General features: G+C 49.1%; 1 protein-coding gene across 19 annotated transcripts in view; it reads right to left on the reverse strand.

The window, feature by feature from the left end:
- tspoap1 (TSPO associated protein 1) overlaps positions 1–19,259 on the reverse strand; it is a 69,230-nt gene extending 49,971 nt beyond the window's left edge. For 9 of the 19 annotated variants that reach the window (XM_081718730.1, XM_081718720.1, XM_081718719.1 and 6 more), the window contains exons 1-2: positions 18,995–19,247; positions 16,730–17,749 (exon numbers count right to left, since the gene is read on the reverse strand). In XM_081718730.1, coding sequence (XP_081574856.1) covers positions 16,730–17,722 — 993 coding nt within the window. In that variant the 5' untranslated portion in view covers positions 17,723–17,749; positions 18,995–19,247. Of the gene's footprint in view, positions 1–9,153; positions 10,258–16,729; positions 17,750–18,994 lie in introns of those variants that run through there. The other 10 variants (XR_014124774.1, XR_014124775.1, XM_081718723.1 and 7 more) reach the window with 8 other exon arrangements.
- Between the last annotated feature and the right edge of the window lie 1,346 nt (positions 19,260–20,605).

Raw genomic sequence — 20,605 nt, forward strand, 5'->3', positions numbered from 1 at the left:
GAACACATTTCAAGCTCATTTCAGCATCAAACACCAACCAAAACCACCCAAAACATGTGTACACCACCCAAAACCGTATATAATCACCATCCGATCACCTCCCACACACATTTGAATGCAAATGGATCTGCAGGACCTAATAAAAGTCAAAGTGCAGCTTCACATTTAGCTGTGTTTGCAACATGCATACCAGCTTCACAGCCTCCCCAACACACACACACACACACACACACACACACACACACACACACACACACACACACACACACACACACACACACACAAGAGCAGTATTTTGGAAACATCTGTATGAATTTCAATTTCAATAAATTTCAATAAAACACTGAAAATGAACTGAATGAGTGACAACTTTAGTGCGTGTTTGTGTGTATGTGTGTGTGTGAGAGAGAGATGGTGGGGGTAGGTATGGGATTTTTATCTGGACTTGCTGAAACAGCATATAAGCTGGTGTTTGATGAAGGACCATTGGACCAGACACAATGACAAAAACATCTGTGATCTGTCTACAGCTCTGTACCAGGACATCACATGAACACTCCTCATATTCACACACACACACAAACATCCACCCCCCTCCACACACACACACCCACACACACACCCTCCACAAACACAATTAGGGCAGCACAATATATGGCCTGCTGAGCATTGCTGCAGTGCTGCTCTGTGCACAACTGATATCACATAAGCCAGCAATATGCAAATAACCTGTCAAACAAATCACAACAAATCCCGACCCATCTGAGAGATTCCAGACGAACGTCCTACAGGCATTCCAATCACTGTATTCACACACTCAAAAAAAAAGACAACAGTATCTATAAAGTCTATATTTACAGTCTATAAAATCAATTTTTCAAATTAATATAGGCCAATTTAACAACGCTGCATGAAGGAGCATTTCAATATATTTCAAGGCATACAACAATCTCTATATCTAGCGTCATAATCACAATACAATATTTTTGCCCAAATTGTGCTGACCTAACACAACTAGGAAAAAACCTAGTATTTCACACCTGGGAAGTGGCTGAAGTATCTGTGCGCGTTTTGAGAGCATGTGTGTGTGTGTGTGTGTGTGTGTGTGTGTGTGTATGCATGAGGAAAAAGAGGATTGGAGGAACCCAATTTCCAGTCTACAGTGCTGAAACACACACACACACACACGCGCAATGAAACAAGCTAGAGGTGATATCATCATCATCATGTTCCTTCTGCTGTTTCACCCTAATCCCTCTTTTCACAATGCAGTCCGTCCACCAGAACAGCTACCTCTGCCTGGATCCACCACGCAGTGGTGTGTGTGTGTGTGTGCGCGTGTGTGTGTGTGTGTGTGTGTGTGTGAGCTGAGTGGAGAGCAGCAGCACAAACACTCTTCTTTAATATTCATGCCTCTGCATTCTGATGCAGCCCATAAATAAATAAATTATGCAGTGAAAGCTTTGATGTCTTGCTCAGCCCCACTCCAAGCTACGCAGAATAAAATTATTAATGAAAAGAGTTTATAGAGTGTCGGATCAGCATAAGTAATGAGTCTGTGTGCGTGCGTGCGTGTGTGTAAGAAAAAAAAGGAATGAGGGTAAGATTCCCAGATTGGCCCTTTGATTCCGCCCCCCCTTGGTGTCCAGGGTCCCACGGGGCCACAGACGGAGACAGCCCGTCTGATTCACACCCTGCCTGACAAGTGTTCACTCAGAGCCATCAAAGCACCAGAGGTGTGCTGCTGTCTGGAGCCAATTCCTTTTTACCAAATTCCCCATGTGAGCCAAAAACAGTGTGTGTGTGTGTTAAAATGGGATTGGAGGTCTGAGTTGAATTGGTTGAGATTTAATTGACAGTGCTCATTGACAGGCTATTCAGCTATGGCACAGGGAGGTACCAAGTAACAGAGTAACAATAGAGAACACACACACACACAGACACCATGCCTTCCTCATTCTCATCACTCAAGTGCAGAAGCACTTGCAAGTAGTGTATCCTCCCAGAACCTCGACACCTGAGCAGTTTGAACACCGCGGTGGGCAGGGGGAAAGATCCCATCTGGGGTTTGTCCCTGGGGCACTTAAATGACACAGTGAACTAAAGCAACAGTGAACTAAAGCAACAATTGCTCAGAAGAGCAATGACTCGCTGGAATCAAAGGGTGCAAGACCCCCAAGCCCTCACCATCGTGCGAAGACCACCGAGCCATGGAGAAGAGGGGGAGAGAGCTCAGGAAGCCATGCAGCATCAGAGCAGATCGATTCTTCCACCCCCCCCCCCCCACACACACACACACACGCACAATGACTCTGGGGAGTGTTTGATCTCATAACGTGATTAATCACGGTCATAGTGAGCGTAGGCGCATGACCTACCGCACCAGAGCAGAACTTTTATGTTTAAAAAGGAAAACAAAAACAATCAATCAAAACAAACCGTAACGTCCGTATGCTCAAAGCTTAGAAATACCCAGTGTCCTTTGCACAAGGTATAGGCTAGCTAGTCAAGTCGCAGTTTGACCCGAAAGCTGAATGAGTAATCTGGGAGGCCCAGGAAGGTTGTTTTGTAGGGGTTATTATTACGAGGTCTTCCGCTACTTTTACCGGCATGGTCAGTGTGATTTAGTAAGCAACCAGATCACCTCGGCTGTACAGCCATTTGGCTCTATGACAGGTGCTGTGACTTTGTGCGTGCGTGCGCGTGTTTCATGCAATGTTGCGTTTATATCAACTATTCAGAATCTTCTATTTAGGTACACGCACACTCTCAAAGCAGTCACCTCCACACACGCTCTCCCCTGCTGTTACGGAGTGAGCCCGCATACAGAGTCCGCACTCACAAACATGCAGGCTAAAGCACGCAAGGGGCAAAATTAAGGGACAGCTAACGTTCGACCCATTCCGGCTTGCTTACCCATCAGCCTTACCCACCATGCGAAGGCATGTACCAGTCTGAACAGGTTATTAGAGTGGGAGGTGTAGGAGGAACCCTGGGAGAGCATTAGAAAGAGACCATAAAGCCTAATAACTGCAGCAGCATAAATAACCAGGAGGGGAGGGGAGGGGGTGCTTATACACGTGTCACTGCCCGACTGTCTGAGGCTCGGGGAAGAGGGGAGAGGAGGGAGAGTGTCGGAGAGGAAAACGACATCAGTCCAGAGTGTGGAAAAGCAAAGGTAAAGAAAAGGGACAGAACAATTCAAAAAAGAGAAAAAAGACGGAAAGGGAGAAAGAGGGAGAGAAAGAAAGAGAGAGAGAAACTGAAGAGACCACTGAGACACAAGGGAGAGAGAGCGAGAGAGAGTATATCAGGGTAAGTGTACAGAACAAAAGGATCAAAGACAGGGAGAGAGGAACGGGGGTCTGGAGGGAACGGCTACATAGCACAACGCGTCTGAAACAAAGGACCAGTGACCCTGAGCTGTTATCAAAACCTCCCACTGCTCCTCAACAGAACCTCAGCCACTTGCTAACCGCCTTAGCACGTCTAATAAACCCGCTTTACACCCACCTTACCACATCTAAAATACCTGCCCTGCCCCCACCTACCCACCACTAATAAACCCGCCCCGCTCCATCTTAGCACGTCTAATAAACCCGCTCTACACCCACCTTACCACATCTAAAATACCTGCCCTGCCCCCACCTACCCACCACTAATAAACCCGCCCCGCTCCATCTTAGCACGTCTAATAAACCCGCTTTACACCCACCTTACCACATCTAAAATACCTGCCCTGCCCCCACCTACCCACCACTAATAAACCCGCCCCGCTCCATCTTAGCACGTCTAATAAACCCGCTCTACACCCACCTTACCACATCTAAAATACCTGCCCTGCCCCCACCTACCCACCACTAATAAACCTGCCCCGCTCCATCTTAGCACGTCTAATAAACCCGCTCTACACCCACCTTACCACATCTAAAATACCTGCCCTGCCCCCACCTACCCACCACTAATAAACCCTCCCCGCTCCATCTTAGCACGTCTAATAAACCCGCTTTACACCCACCTTACCACATCTAAAATACCTGCCTTGCCCCCACCTACCCACCACTAATAAACCCGCCCCGCTCCATCTTAGCACGTCTAATAAACCCGCTTTACACCCACCTTACCACATCTAAAATACCTGCCTTGCCCCCACCTACCCACCACTAATAAACCCGCCCCGCTCCATCTTAGCACGTCTAATAAACCCGCTCTACACCCACCTTACCACATCTAAAATACCTGCCCTGCCCCCACCTACCCACCACTAATAAACCCGCCCCGCTCCATCTTAGCACGTCTAATAAACCCGCTCTACACCCACCTTACCATATCTAAAATACCTGCCCTGCCCCCACCTACCCACCACTAATAAACCTGCCCCGCTCCATCTTAGCACGTCTAATAAACCCGCTCTACACCCACCTTACCACATCTAAAATACCTGCCCTGCCCCCACCTACCCACCACTAATAAACCCGCCCCGCTCCATCTTAGCACGTCTAATAAACCCGCTTTACACCCACCTTACCACATCTAAAATACCTGCCCTGCCCCCACCTACCCACCACTAATAAACCTGCCCCGCTCCATCTTAGCACGTCTAATAAACCCGCTCTACACCCACCTTACCACATCTAAAATACCTGCCCTGCCCCACCTACCCACCACTAATAAACCTGCCCCGCTCCATCTTAGCACGTCTAATAAACCCGCTTTACACCCACCTTACCACATCTAAAATACCTGCCCTGCCCCCACCTACCCACCACTAATAAACCCGCCCCGCTCCATCTTAGCACGTCTAATAAACCCGCTCTACACCCACCTTACCACATCTAAAATACCTGCCCTGCCCCCACCTACCCACCACTAATAAACCTGCCCCGCTCCATCTTAGCACGTCTAATAAACCCGCTCTACACCCACCTTACCACATCTAAAATACTTGCCCTGCCCCCACCTACCCACCACTAATAAACCCGCCCCGCTCCATCTTAGCACGTCTAATAAACCCGCTCTACACCCACCTTACCACATCTAAAATACCTGCCCTGCCACCACCTACCCACCACTAATAAACCCGCCCCGCTCCATCTTAGCACGTCTAATAAACCCGCTCTACACCCACCTTACCACATCTAAAATACCTGCCCTGCCCCCACCTACCCACCACTAATAAACCCGCCCCGCTCCATCTTAGCACGTCTAATAAACCCGCTTTACACCCACCTTACCACATCTAAAATACCTGCCCTGCCCCCACCTACCCACCACTAATAAACCCGCCCCGCTCCATCTTAGCACGTCTAATAAACCCGCTTTACACCCACCTTACCACATCTAAAATACCTGCCCTGCCCCCACCTACCCACCACTAATAAACCCGCCCCGCTCCATCTTAGCACGTCTAATAAACCCGCTTTACACCCACCTTACCACATCTAAAATACCTGCCCTGCCCCCACCTACCCACCACTAATAAACCTGCCCCGCTCCAGCTTAGCATGTCTAATAAACCCGCTTTACACCCACCTTACCACATCTAAAATACCTGCCCTGCCCCCACCTACCCACCACTAATAAACCTGCCCCGCTCCATCTTAGCACGTCTAATAAACCCGCTCTACACCCACCTTACCACATCTAAAATACCTGCCCTGCCCCCACCTACCCACCACTAATAAACCTGCCCCGCTCCATCTTAGCACGTCTAATAAACCCGCTCTACACCCACCTTACCACATCTAAAATACCTGCCCTGCCCCCACCTACCCACCACTAATAAACCCTCCCCGCTCCATCTTACCACATTTAAAAAACCCGCCCCGCTCCATCTTACCACGTTTAATAAACCCGCCCCGCCCCATCTTACCACGTTTAATAAACCCGCCCCGCCCCATCTTACCACGTTTAATAAACCTGCCCCGCTCCATCTTACCACGTTTAATAAACCTGCCCCGCTCCATCTTACCACGTTTAATAAACCCGCCCCGCTCCATCTTACCACGTTTAATAAACCCGCCCCGCTCCATCTTACCACGTTTAATAAACCCGCCCCGTCCCATCTTACCACGTTTAATAAACCCGCCCGGCCCATCTTACCACGTTTAATAAACCCGCCCCGCTCCATCTTACCACGTTTAATAAACCCGCCCTGCTCCATCTTACCACGTCTAATAAACCCGCCCCGCCCCATCTTACCACGTTTAATAAACCCGCCCCGCTCCATCTTACCACGTTTAATAAACCCGCCCTGCTCCATCTTACCACGTCTAATAAACCCGCCCCGCTCCATCTTACCACTAATAAACCTGCCCCGCCCCCATCTAACCACGACTACTAAACCTGCCCCGTCCCCACCTAGCCACAACTAATAAACCTGCCATGGTCCCATCTTACCAAGTGTAATAAACCCTCCCCGCCCCCATACAGCATCTAATAAACTCACCCCACCCCCATAGTACCATGTCTAATAAAACCACCCCCACTACCACCCCCTACTCTACCACACCTAATAAAAGCGCCCCACACTACCATGTCTAATAACCCCCCCCACAACCACATCTAATAAAGCCACCACATAAATAAAATACTAAAATAATAAAAACTACCCTACCCACACAGTACCACCTCTAATAAAACCGCCCCGCCCCCATACTACCACGTCTAATAAAAGCGTCCCATCCCCAAACTACCACGTCTAATAAAATCACCCCAACACTACCACGTCTAATAAAACTGCCCCACCCCCCACACTACAACATCTAATAAAACCACCCCCACACTACCACGTCTAATAAAACCTCCCCGCACCCATTTTCCACGTGAATCTGGAGCTAATAAGCATTACGCATGCCCCCTGGTTAAATCTGCTCACATGACTGAACACCTGGCTCATGTCCTCACGCGAGAAAACAGGCTTCCTCCAGACGTGAGCGCAGTAGTTTGGCCAGACTCTCTCTCAGAACCTCAACTGTCAAACACCGAGCCACATATGGCAATGGTGGGGCTAAAAGCACCAGACACACACACGCACGCACACGCACGCACACGCACGCACACACTCTCACACACACACTCTCACACACATAGCCAGAGTGTGCACATACTCACACATGTAGCCAGAGTGTGGACATACTGTGTGTGGCCAGGCAGTCATGTGCGAGTATGTGCCTTACATAGACAAGTGGTGTGCACACACACACACACACACACACACACACACACACACACACACACACATGCGCACACACACTCACACACACAGCATTAAGATGTGCTCCTAACATAGTCTAACTGCTTATTACTCCATAACCCTCTGAAATCTCGGGGAATTTTCTGTTTTTGCATATATTTTTAAAATTCAGATTAAATGCACTCATTTATAGCAAGATACCCATATGTTTCATATCAAAATCTTCAGAAGAGGCTCAGCTCCCTTCCTAATGAGGTACCGTTGGACCTAGAGCACTGAATAAAGACATAATATGGCACTTATGCTTAAAATATGAGGTCTGACTTTAGAAATGTATCATATCTCACGTAAAAACATACTCATGTGAACCATTTACATTAACGGCTTTAAAGGTCTTGCTCAGGGGCCCAACGTGGCAACATGGTGGTGGGGCTTGAACCAGCAAACTTCCGATTACAAGTGAAGTACCTTAACCACTGAGCTACCACTGCCCACAAAAGGAGTGAAATATATATGATATGATCAGTCACACTACTTTCATCAAATCTTAGTGGAACTGGGATAAAATGTGAATAAACAATGACTTTATATACACACGACACACGACACACACACCATCCCATAACTGCTCCTGCTAGGCTAAGATTTCCACATGGTGCTCTTCCACTTCCTGCTTTATTACGGCAACACTCCACTCTGCTCATTAGGAACTGGGCATCGCACATAACCTGAACAATGGACAGTGACTGGTAGGGACAGATCGACGAAATGAATTAACGGGTCACTGCCACATACCGGAGTACGTGACCCACAGCATGTCCAAAGTGTTCTCACAGGCATCAAGAAAGGAGTAAACAAACAGATGTTCAAGCTGTGTTGGGACAGGACTGGTCGGACACGCTTTTCCACGCTGTAAGCAGTCCTCTACACTTTTTCCCTTTAATGACGTCTTTTCTCTGGTGAGGCGGTGTGACGCACTTGGCAGGGTGGGCTGAAGCGTGCAGCTCGTCCCTCAGCAGACACGCAGTGAGAGGACATTCGCTCACGGGGGGGGGCACGTGGGGGAGGGGCAGAGGACTGGCGGGTGGGGGGGCGGGCTCACGGAGAGTTCAGGAGATGGAAGAGAGAAAAACAAATAAACACAAACATTTATCGTACCCAGTCGCCTTTCCGTCGATCCACCCGTCCAGTCATCTATCCGCTTTTCTCGTCTGTCTTTTCTCTCCTCCCCTCATCTTTCCTCCATCCCCTGACCCTGGCCACGACCCTGGCCTTGAACCCATCAAAGCCCTTCCGCAATATCTGCTGGCTGCCGGAGTTACAACTACAGTGCCGTGAAAATGCCTGTGGGTGCAAAACGCATCTATTCATTATGTGAATACGACAGCTGTGATTCCACCGCTGCCCAGCCTGTAATGGACCTAATCTAATCTCTGAGGACTGAGCTACACTTTACTGCCGAGACCTGCAATAGACCCGCTAAACTCAATCAAGACACAAATTCAAAAGCATGGATATTAAGATTAGTAAACAAACAATGTCATCAATTAGGCCAGCAGGAAACAGGAAACATGGGATTTTAAAAACATGCCGCACGTGAGGCGCGTTAATGTCCGCGTGCCCCTGCACCCCTTCAGCATGCCCTGATGCCCTGAATGTATGGTATCCTTGTGTGCTGCCAGTGCTGAGCTACAGATGATGCATTTCCTGGCTGGCCCACTTCTGTTCTGCAGTGGTAGGAAATCGAGGTCACCCGCTGCGTCCGGATATAGCCGGAACACTCGCCGCAGGTTTACGAGGCGCGTGTGGATGGGACGTGGGCGTGTTCATGTGCCTATGCGGCGAGCGGACATGCGGAGGCTAGCGCACTCGAAGTATAACCCAAGATGGCCAAGTGACCTGCAAAAGAGACCCCAGCAAGGCCGTCCTGGCTTTGGCTGGGGGTTTTCCGCACCCACCTTGTGGAGCATTTCTGCCTCGTGCCCGTTGAGCTCCTTGTGGGGCGAGCGATGTTTGCCCCGAACGGCGGGTGACGCTCTTACGCCGTCGTCGCCGTTGACCACGGCTGTGCCGTCTGCCGGCCCGAGCCCTTCCTCCGGTGTTTCTTGCTCCGGACGCCCCGCCACGGCTGGAGTGCCGGGTTCGCCCGGCCCGGGAGCCGCCAGCCGGTCGACGCGCTGCGGGGGTTCGGGTCGGGCGCGCAGGTCGTGCATGGCCAGCTGCCAGCTGCACATGGGAAGGCGGGGTCAAACGGGGGGGCGGTGGTCAGCGGGGGGACATGGGGAGCACAGCCCACGGCGAGCGCAACAGGGTGGTAGAGATGGAGCCTCATTCAACGACCGCGGCGGGAAAAGCAGGGAGGGGGCGGGGGCATCACGCCGATCGGCTGAGCATCACCCTCTCCGGATAGCCGGACCCTCCCCCTTGACTCTGCTCTTCTGATGGTCAGTGTGGCTGAAACAGTGGAAGTGAAAAAGCAAGGAGACTTTTTTTCTGAAATCGAAACCACCAGGCGCAGTCCGATTTAGGCGACGTGAGCGAAGAAGCAGCGACACGCAGTTACGGTGCGGGTGCAGTCATCACTCCGTTCGGGGTTAACCGGCTCCGTGAGGGGACAATTTGTCGTCGGTGCTGCAGCGCTTCTAGTTCCCGTGGGGCGGACGTCCCCGCAAAGTATCCCCACGTCAGAGACGGGTCCCCGCTGTCGTTACAGGGGGGGATCAAGATCCAAGCAGCCGCAGAAGCATCCGCAGAAGATCCATACAGTGCCAGTGACGCCGAGAGGAAGACAGAAGGAGAGAGAGTGAGAGAGTGACTGCTTTTTTCAAAAACAGACTCCCCCCCCCACCAAGTGCCTTTCTGTCGGTAAGCTGGTTATCGTGTGCTACGTCTTCTTCTCTCTTCCTTCTCTCCTAACCGCTTCTCCCCCGCACTCGTGCTGCTTCGAGGGGAGAGGAACCGGTCCTTGGCGCTGGTCCGGTTTCCGCGGCGACGTGGCGACATTAAAGATGTGAGAGGAAGGTGGCATGGAGAGCAAGTGGCTGGAAAAGCCAGTGCGTGCTTGTCTATGTGAATGAGGAAGGGGAGGGAGATGGGGGGGGGGCGGGGGGGGGCGGAAGGGGGGGGGGGCCGGACATCCTATCACGAGAGGACAGGCTCTGGGAGGGAGCCAATCCCGTTGGTGGAGGGAGCTGGTTTCCATGGAAATGACGCTGGAATGATGTCTGCTGCCTATTGATTGCTGGAGAGGCAGCGCAGCGCAACGCGAAGGGAGGCCAGAAGAGAGGCCACACAGACCCACCCACCCACCCACCCACACACACACACACACACACACACACACACACACACACACACACACACACACACACACACACACATCCTCCCCTCATACATGCTGCACATGACGTATAGTGACAGATATGAATAAAACAGGAAGCAAGAACATAGTGATTCCTTAACCACATCACTTCATTAAATCTGTGGGGGCTTTTGAGTGCCCACAGAATTCACCCCCCAACACACAGACAAACACACACACACACAAACACACAACTGTCACACTAAATTCAGTACATCACACAAGTAAACAGACGTGGCAGGCGAGTGTGTGGCTAGCAAATGAAGCCATCATCAATGAAGCCACCACCACCACCACCACCCCCACCTCCACAACCCTTCATTTCTGCTGGCTGGAATTGTGCCACGGTGCAGAAAAATAGCTCCTGCTAATTACCTTATCACCTCTCCACTGAGCAAAAACATTTGGATACAGTGTAACCCCAGGGAGAGTACCTCCACCCTGGAGCCTGTGTGCATACAGGTGTACTTGTGTTAATACAGCCTATATGTGGCAGAGAGATTCTAGATTTTCCAGTTCGGTAAGTTGGAAAAGGAAAAACCTGCTTTAAACAGAACCCTGCCTAAATAGCTCTGGCACTGCCAGTCTCGGCAGCAGCAACGCCGCAGCAGTGCTAGTGCTTCTGGGGCCAGCAACGGCCAGTTCAATGACACACATTCATGACTACACGCGGGATCTGAAGGCACAGGGAGACTCCACCCATGAGAGTGGCGGAGGTAATTCTATGGTAATTGAATAATGTCCCCGTTTGCTTGGGTTACGAAGGGAATGAAACGCATCAAGCCGTCTTCACGTGTTCACGCGCACTTTGGCTCACGATATTAGACCTGCCGACAGACCCTCAGCCGGTGCAGCCTGCAAAGAAGCAGTGAAGGCATGACTGGTAATGGTGAAGATCACGGTGGCGATATACCATTTGTTGGCCGTTATTGCAGTACTGACTTTTGAGATACTGATATAAATAAGGCTGCTATTAGGCTCGTAAGTGAGAGCACCGTCAACCTCTTGGAATGTTTTTAGCGCCTGCAGCTCTTTTGTTACTATGCGGTTCAAACCTTTCGTCCCGAACTACTGTTCAGACTAGTATGAAACTGGATGTTAAGTGGTGGAAGAAAACTTAAACATGTCTATAGTTTACCAAACATTTTTAAAAAATTCCAAATTATTTGCCACGTACATCATAACCAATGTTACTCATGTTTTCACATGAGTATTTTGTGGATGTGTTAAAAGACCCAGGAAACTTAATGTAAATATTATTCATGCTTTTATGATACTAGAGTGATAGATTTATCTAATTGTTCTATATTAATTTTTTTTTTTTTAAAAAAGAACAGGAATATGATAAAACACTGCTCAAAAATGGGCGTGGTACTAATATTCCAATTAGCATGTCTGGTTGACAGCCCCATCACAGACTTGCAGCCTACTGCACTACTCAAGAAGACCTGAACATAATGGCACAGGCAAGCAGGACCACCCAGTTTTCACAGGGCAAGCTCTTGCAAAAAAAACCCACCCACCAAAAAAAACCAAAAACAAAAACCCAGACATTTACTGGACTTCTGAATGCTATTCATTAGGCACATTTTGTAAATACTGTTTGCCAAGAACACATAGATTATCCGAATTAGAAAGAAACTACAGAATGTTGTGCTCTTGGGATTTAATGAATTGGGGCAGTCGTGTGATCCAACAAAATCAGAACGACCGTTAAACATGGCATTAAACATTAAATATTGTGTTTTAATATAACGCAATGCATGTCGCAATGTAAAGCAGCAACATGGGAATATAATGTTCCAGGGTGTACTGAAGAGCCTCAGGGAAACCGCCTCTTTTCATGCTAGCTCAACAGCAAGCAGGGTCTTAATGTACTGCACTGACCCTCTGCTTGGGCTATCCCTGGGGGCAGAACTGCTGTGATGTGCATGACCATCACATTGGAAAGTAAGAATTCAATCCGGCAAGTCTAGAACAGTCCGCGGGCCAGGTCACCCGGGCACCAGCTGGCTAGAGTCCCCCAGACATCGATCATCACTGGGCTTTGGGTGTTAGCATCATCGAGTCGTAAAGCCTTAACCGAGCGGCCATGGCTACCAACCTGGTCGCTCAGTTAAGACATCATCGCCGGCCTACCTTTGCCTCTCTGCAAGATGGGGGGAAAATGCGTTACTGATGCCCATCACACCCACTAGCTCTGGCCATAGGTTGGACTTGAGAACCAGATCTAATGGCAGAGACCATTCCTGGGTCAGAGTGGGGGGCAGGTACTGCAGCGCCTACCCAGACTCACCCAACCACTGAAGTGTGGGGATGCCCTCCCTCACATGGACCCACACACTGACAGCCTTTGGAGTGGCTGACCATCAGCTGACCACAACGTTGGAGACAGCTGGACTCAAAGGAGTGCCGGGGGGGGGTGTTCATGTATCCCAGAGAGACAGACAGACAGCCCAAGGGTGGCAAAAGGCCCCACTGCAGGTTCCTGATCAACTGACGGTGAAAAAGGACGGGAACATCAATCACGGTTTATGGGGAGAACTGCGGCACGCGTGCCTATAAAGGTGCCTTCTGCCTATATGATGAGTAAAAATTATCTGAATTTGTAATGCAGATCAAACGTTTGCGACAACGTCAACACGCGTCACTAAAACAGAAGTGAAAACAAGGAGGGCCTGCCACTCGCTCAGCTTCGGGCTGCGTCCCACGCTGCACCACTTCACCTTGGGCGGAGGGTCAATTAGGGGGAAGGCTGCTGGAGCGTGGCGTCAGCAAGGAACACGAACGCACCTCGCCACGCAAACACACCCCTGCCTCTAGCTCCGCGGGAACACCTCACATCAGCTAACCATCACCTTCCTTTAGAAACGGACAGGCGGTGCCAGCCACAGAGAATAAACACACACGCACACACCCACGCTACATAAAGAGCGACAGGAAAGGACAAGAAAGAGAGAACAAAAAGAAACGCTGATTTCCCTCCGTGAAAATCCCATTTGGCAGATGCGACACACTCGGTGATCACCAGGCCCTGGATAAGCACTATACATTTAAGTCATTAACCAGACCATTAAACACAAGCATGCTACTCATGTGCAGCTCAACAACAGTATCAAAGGAGCACAATATTCACAGTAGCACACCACGTAATCTACAAATGTAATTCAGCATTCTACTAGGGGAGTAATGATAAACCCAGTTTAAGATTTTCCATTAGTTTATGTTATGCAGAAATGTGCTGGTCCTACAGAGACCATGACTTTGTTATTTACAACTTCCACTGACTTCTCCTGTATGGGTGTGAGGGATCTTCGGGAATGCTAGTCCGGATCACAGTGGAAGCCTACGAGGGAATTTTGTGAACACGTCCTTAATATCCAATGTCGTCATGGATCTATAATCTAAAAATTAATAAGAAGTAGAACAAGCGCGTGTTAAATGTTCGATCAATAAATCAGGGTTACTGTTTCTCCAGCTTTGTGTGGACGGTCTGGCGGAATATTCCTTTAGTGCTCAATTCCCAACAGGGTCATCAGTTGCGGAGGATAACTAGCAAGAGAAGTAGTGTATGCCTCTCATGCGTTATCAATATGTCCAGGTTTTTATGAAATAAGAAAGATTAAACCAGATGAAGACAGTCAGGAAAGAAATTACAATAGAGAGAGAGAAAGAATTGCTGACTGTAAATTTAACATGGAAGGAATTCATGGTTTTGGAGGCACATGATGCAAATATTTTGCAAGTTTCACAGAAGAAGCTAGACATTACTTTTGGGGAACTACCGCAAGTGAAGTAACCTCTAGAAAGGCACACACCACCACCCCAACCTCCTAAAACACACCAACCTCATATTTGGAAGATCAGACGAGGCTTGGCCTAGCCGATGCTACCTCAGATATGAGGAGAGCATGGAGAGCATCTGTTTCCCAACCCCTGCAGGCCGCTCGGAGAGGGACGTGGTAACCACAGCCAAAACACAACGACCCTGAAAGGCTCTCTACTCCAGCCTGCTGGGTTGGGCTGGAGTTTTAATTAATACTTGAACACTGCTCGTTTTGGGGGTTGGGGTGGAGGAAGCGCCCCAAGATGACCCAGTTATAATATTGCCTCAACTGTGTCCCAGTATTCTCTCTCTCTCTCTCTCTCTCTCTCTCCCCCCCCCCCCCCGCTCTCACAGATATACGGCTCTATAAGATCACCCCTCAAATCAAGAGTCCAACGTATCAAAGGAACCCTGCATAACTTTGGCAAGTATACAGTAATCTACAGATAGACATCCATATTCCTAATTCACGTATAAAAGAGGCAAACTGGTCGCATATGAAGCTAACAAAACACAGTGGAGCTCCTGATGTAGACATCTCGGTGCACTAACTGCGCCGTGCTCGGGGTCAGGGTCGGGGTCGGGTGTCCTGCTTCTGCTCTTCCTCCCTTCCAATTTCCTTTGGGTTGCTTCGCGACGAGCGACGGCTGGGGTCTCCGCGAGGAGGCGGAAGTCAGGGATCAAAGAGGATGGTCTCGTGCCCATGAGATGCCCCGCTGCACTCGCACCTCCTCCCGGGACAGCACTAGCGTATAACGTAGCATCACAGTGCTTTGGCGCTCACACACAATCAGATCACATCTCACCATAAGATCTCTCTCTCTCACACACACACACACACACACAGACACACAGACACACAGACACACAGACTCTCTGAGGACTGCAAACTGAGGACTGCATACAAATAAGGAGTTTTAGCACTGACGTCACAGTCTGGCTCCCTTCTGTAACAAAGAATTCATCATCAGAACCGCAAGTCATTAGCTATGCGTAAAGCACTTTTCTTGGCAAAACGGACAACTCGGTGCAAAGCGCCATGTTTTCTGTCCTCCCTCCTCTCTCTTTGTGTGTGTGTGTGTGTGTGCACGCATCTGTTTGCATAGTGGAAATGGGACCATTTAACACGTCTGTTGTTCACCCTTCATTAAAATGGTAATGAAAATTCAATCCATCACCACAGTGCAGAAGTAGTCACCACAGTGCAGAAGTGGTGCACAGACAGAGAGAGAGAGAAAGAAAGAGTGTGAGAGACAGAGCGAGAGAGAGAGAGAGAAAGAGAGGCCAGGATATCAGCATGAGGACCACATAAAGGGCGTGCACATCGCTCCAGGGAATAAAAACAAAAGAGATTAACACAAACCGCCGTACGACCGCAGCTAAATTAACTTCCCCACAGAAGAATTAACAGGAGGCACTGGAGGTTCATTTCACAAGGTCACGATCATATCATTAAATGTTGCAAAATATGATGGGAGTGTATGATTCTGTAATACTGACCTGTACCCTAACTGTTATGAAGAAAAGGGAACCACCGATGGCAGTACGTTGACAGTACGGCCTGGAGAAGCAGAGCCGGGGTCAGGAAAAGAGCCCTCCCTCTCAGAGGGGGGAGGGGCAAATGTCATGGTGGAGCTTACTGCCCTCACGGCCAATCAGGCTCTGCCTCTCGTCAGTTACGCGTAGGAAACATAGGGAACCCAGGCATTGCCACGGACCTGCTGAAAGGTGGGCTGCTAACGTCATACCTCAGAAAAAGCCAAGCAGGTACGCTGAGGCGGTGCTAAGCGACGCAAACCTTTCTTTTAATTTAATAATTTTATTGCTAGTGTACAAAACTAATGGCCATACAGAGCTGTGAGACGGCTAGGAGGCGGAACTGAGATGCCCGAGGCGGTGCCAATGGTGGCTGCCAAGGTCGGGGGAGGCCAGTGACTCGGCAGGTCCAGCAGGATCCAGGTCAGCTAAAGGCACGAGCTCCAGGGAGGTGAGCTGTGTCAGCTAGAGAGAGAGAGAGAGAGAGAGCTCTGCGGATGTGAGGGGCTGTCTCTCACCTGTACAGTCAGACTCCCTGGATAAACTGCCAGTTTCACACATTTAAACCCCCCCCCCCCCCCCTCCACAGGGATTACTGCAATCTAGCTACAGTCCCAGCAACTTTAGGAATTCTGAATTGGCAGCTGAGTCAAGCAGAGATTATGTTGGTTTCTTGGAGTTGGTGTTGGTTTCTGGGAGTTACGCAGACAGGCATGCTCACACTAGCTCAGCCCCTCAAAATAAGACCCATTCTTGTTGCTAGGTAACCAGCCCCAAAAAGCAGAAAACAGCAAAGACAAGACTCTATTACCATGTCATCCATGGTGTCCTCCGAACATCTGGAGGGAGACGACTTCTCCAGGGACGGACTGGATCTCGGTGGGTCCCACCCAGCATCGGGTGAAGTCCTTTCGGGGACGGGTCCAGAGCTCCCTACATTGGTGGTCCTCTCTTCCACTGGCAAAGAGCAGCGATGAGTATCCTTCATCTCCGATGAGCTGCACGAGGTCTGCCTGCTCCATTTTGTGGGTGGCAGACACGTGTGCTGGGGTTTCTGAGACAGCGAGCAGGAGCGTGTGAGGAGCAGCTGTCCACTCCGAGGCGGGACGGTACTCAGCAGGTTTGCGCAGCTCTTCGACCTCGGCCTGTGCGTACGCCCTTCCCCATCTGTGCCGCGCTTCTCCTCTTCCTCCCCTCGCGTGCTGTGTCCATGCGCCTCCAGCAAGTGGCACACGAAGTAGCTCCTCTCCAGCTCCACTTCCTGGCGGAGGCAACGCAGGAGGGCAGCCTGCTCCCCCCGCGCCTCCCCATGCAGGGCCTCCAGGAGCTCCTCCAGCTTACGGTACGCCCGCCCGTTCCCCAGACACCCTGGCTCGCTCTGTGCCTGCCAGGCACCCACGTCGGCCCCGACGCCAGTGATCTCGTCAGCCAAAGCGCTGTGCAACTCCCCGGGCCGCCACAGGGTGGTGCCGTCGAGCAACTCCCTGGCCAGTGCTGGCCGGCAGCGCTCCGAGGCTCTCTGCCGCTCCGGCCTGAACACGAGCTCCTGTGCCGCCCGCTCCTTCTCCTTCCGCACCCCTTCCTGCTGCTGTTGGTGCTCCGGGGGGAACCGGCAATGCGCCTGCTGGTTCCGGCTCCGATCCGCCTCCGGCTTGGCCTGGACACACACCACCTCCCAGGCTGGGTCGGGACTGGGAGCAGAGCGGGAGGGGGCTTCAGGTCCACCTCCACCGCCTTTGTGGCATGGAGAGCCTTTCATGGAGGAGAGATCACGGGGGTTACTGTTAGCGCCGGCTCTGCCCATAGTGATGTTAACAGATGCGGCAGAGATCTTGGAAGGAAGCATGCAGCAGGGAGCAGGGAACAGGAAAAGAACAGGTCAGAACACCATGCAGAAACAAAATCGCAAACATTATTTTTCAGTTACTTCATGACAAGTAGGCAAGAGCTACTAAATCCTTGATCAGTGCAATCCAACTAATATACTTGCAAGTAAAAAGCTTCTAGGGTAACAGATCAACTGTGTACTAAGATAGGAAAGTAAAGTCATTTCAGAGCGTGTGACTTTTTTCCTCACTGTAAAAGTTCAAGTTAGGAAGCCAGGCAAAAGCCAGGAAATAAGGTTTTCTTTGAAGTTGCGTTAAGTGGACTATAGGAGAGAGGCCAAGAGAAAAAAAATAAATCAGAGGAAGCCCAATTTCCCCATCCATCCACCCCTCACTCCTGGACAGCAGTACTGAACAAAGTAACGGCACAACACAGTAACAGCATGAATGTAGCATTTTTTAGTATCCCAGCAGCACATATAACAGACAAGAATATCTACTATACCTGAAGTAACCCTAGCCGTTTGGACGCTCGCAAGTCTATTCATAGGCTTAATCCGCGCTCAAAAACTGTAAAGTACACTGTATACTGAACTGGGTCGACTTTATCAACATCATAAGGTGATAGATTAACGTTTTTATAGTTCTGTTAGGTGTAGGTTCTATTAGTTACTGTAAATGTCATCAAACATACACGCGTGGGTCCAAACAGAGTAAGACACGACGACAAAGGTACCCAGTTATTATAAACTAGTGACGAGTCAGTACTAGCGGACTACTCCACAGCCGTTGTGTCTGATGTCAACAAAGGGTACACTATAGTCCGCCAATAAGATCAATATTTCAAACAATCGTTTCCATGAGAGCTCTAACAGTGATCTGTTGTCGAAAAAAATAAATATGATAAAATAATTCGCAGTAGGTAAGACGCCTAATCTTAGTGGGGAGAAGGCACGACTGCAGCATCTCTGTCAAACCACTCTGTCAGATGCAACAAGTGATATAGCGGTGTTAGCTAGGTTAGCTAGGTTAAATAACAATGCCTGAAAAATGGTCCCCGGAGCTGTTATTACAGATTAACTAGCGTTAAATACTTCGGTTTCCATGATTCCCTTAAATACCCATCACCAGGACAAATTGTTGCCCAACACGACGATGTCTGTCAGTTCAAATTACGCTTTCTACAGCTTATCATGTAGCGGTGTTTTCATCTTATGTTATTAGCTGTCTGGCTAACTGGCTGTTTTTACCTCACAGCTCGAGGAAGGCGTCTTCAAACCAAACGGCCAAGCAAGCGCTCCTTCAAATAGCCCTCACGTTTCGCCGGCTTATTTATTTCAGGCAGATAAACCACGATAAGACGCCCAGCAACATACCGGTGGCAGATTTTATATTGTTTAGCTTTGCTTGTATTGCTTAGTTTGATCCGCAAGCCGCCGCAAAGTTGCTTCCAGCACTAGCTAATGTCCGGCTGCTGGACCAAAGTTTAAGGCGCCCCATCATGGAGCGGACCGTAGAAGACCGCACTCCCTGAGCATAGAGCGCCCACTAGTGGCTGCTCTGTGATAGTGCACAGCCTGAAATAAGTGTTTTGACAAACGGTCTGGACGTCTTAAATGCGATGCTTTAGCTGTAGTTAGTGTACGATAGGTCTAATTTTCCACTCAGATAATGGCAACGTTTACTTGAAACAACGGGAACGTAGCATCGCTGATTACATGTTTTATGAGAAACGTGAAGTGCTTTATGATGTTTGATACATGAACTTTAATTTAAAATGGTTCTTATGAGGTTATATGCAGCTTGTGCAATATACTGAAATGTATTTTAGGTGTGGAAAGAACCTTATATATATATATATATATATATATATATATATATATATATATATATATATATATAGATAGATAGATAGATAGATAGATAGATAGATAGATAGATAGATAGATAGAGAAATAGATAGATATATGATTCAATATTACAATATGAAGTAATAGATTATTGTTTTGATCTATAATTGTTATTTTATTTAGTATTATTTTTATTAGCTCTTGTGTTTATTAACGGTAGACTATAAACCACTCAAGAATATTTCATTGCGCATCCTGAAGCAATCCGGCAGGTGATTAAACTGAATTATTCGAGTGTGTAATTTTCACACTCGCAGCACACATCACACTCCTGTTGTGTCATCAGTGTTCTATTTCATGGCCTGGGCCTGAAGCACACGCTTGTTCCTCTCACCTCCCGGTTGCTTTCCTTTCACACGCCGGCCCCTGACCTTCATTTCACTCTTTATCCATCCCTCTCTTTCCTCCTTCCTAAACCCCAGAGTCCTCGGTCCTATGCATCAGCTGAGCAGGACGGCGGAGGACCAATTATTGTCATTGTTTTCTGCAAAAAGGGCCTTCATGCAGTTCTGACCTATACAGTAGTACAATCAAGGGCTTTTTTTTAAATACAAAACTGGCCCCTGGATCCAACACGTAACACTGAAGAAATGCTGCATTGATTTGATCAGGGCTTTTTGCATTACATGGCACTTTAGTGCTTTTTGCTGTCAGCTGGTTCCCCTTATTCTACCAGTCTGGCCTTTAGCCATGTGCACTCCCTGAACTGTGTTACCCAAAACGAACTGTTTATATAACATAGTGAGAAATATGATATTAGAGCATCTGACTGTGAATGCATTCTCTATATATGCCTGCTCCAATGAAAGAGTTGGATGATCTACTGGTAGTACAGTCGAGGTCTTTTGTTCTAGCTGTTAGGCTAAGTGTCCAAGAAGAAAACCACATGCTAAAGTAGATCAATCCATGCTGGATATTAATTGGGTGACTCAAATATTGTAGTACAAAAAA

This window comes from Electrophorus electricus, chromosome 8 (genome assembly GCF_041902795.1).
Source record: "Electrophorus electricus isolate QZ-2024a chromosome 8, ASM4190279v1, whole genome shotgun sequence".
NCBI lineage: Eukaryota > Metazoa > Chordata > Actinopteri > Gymnotiformes > Gymnotidae > Electrophorus > Electrophorus electricus.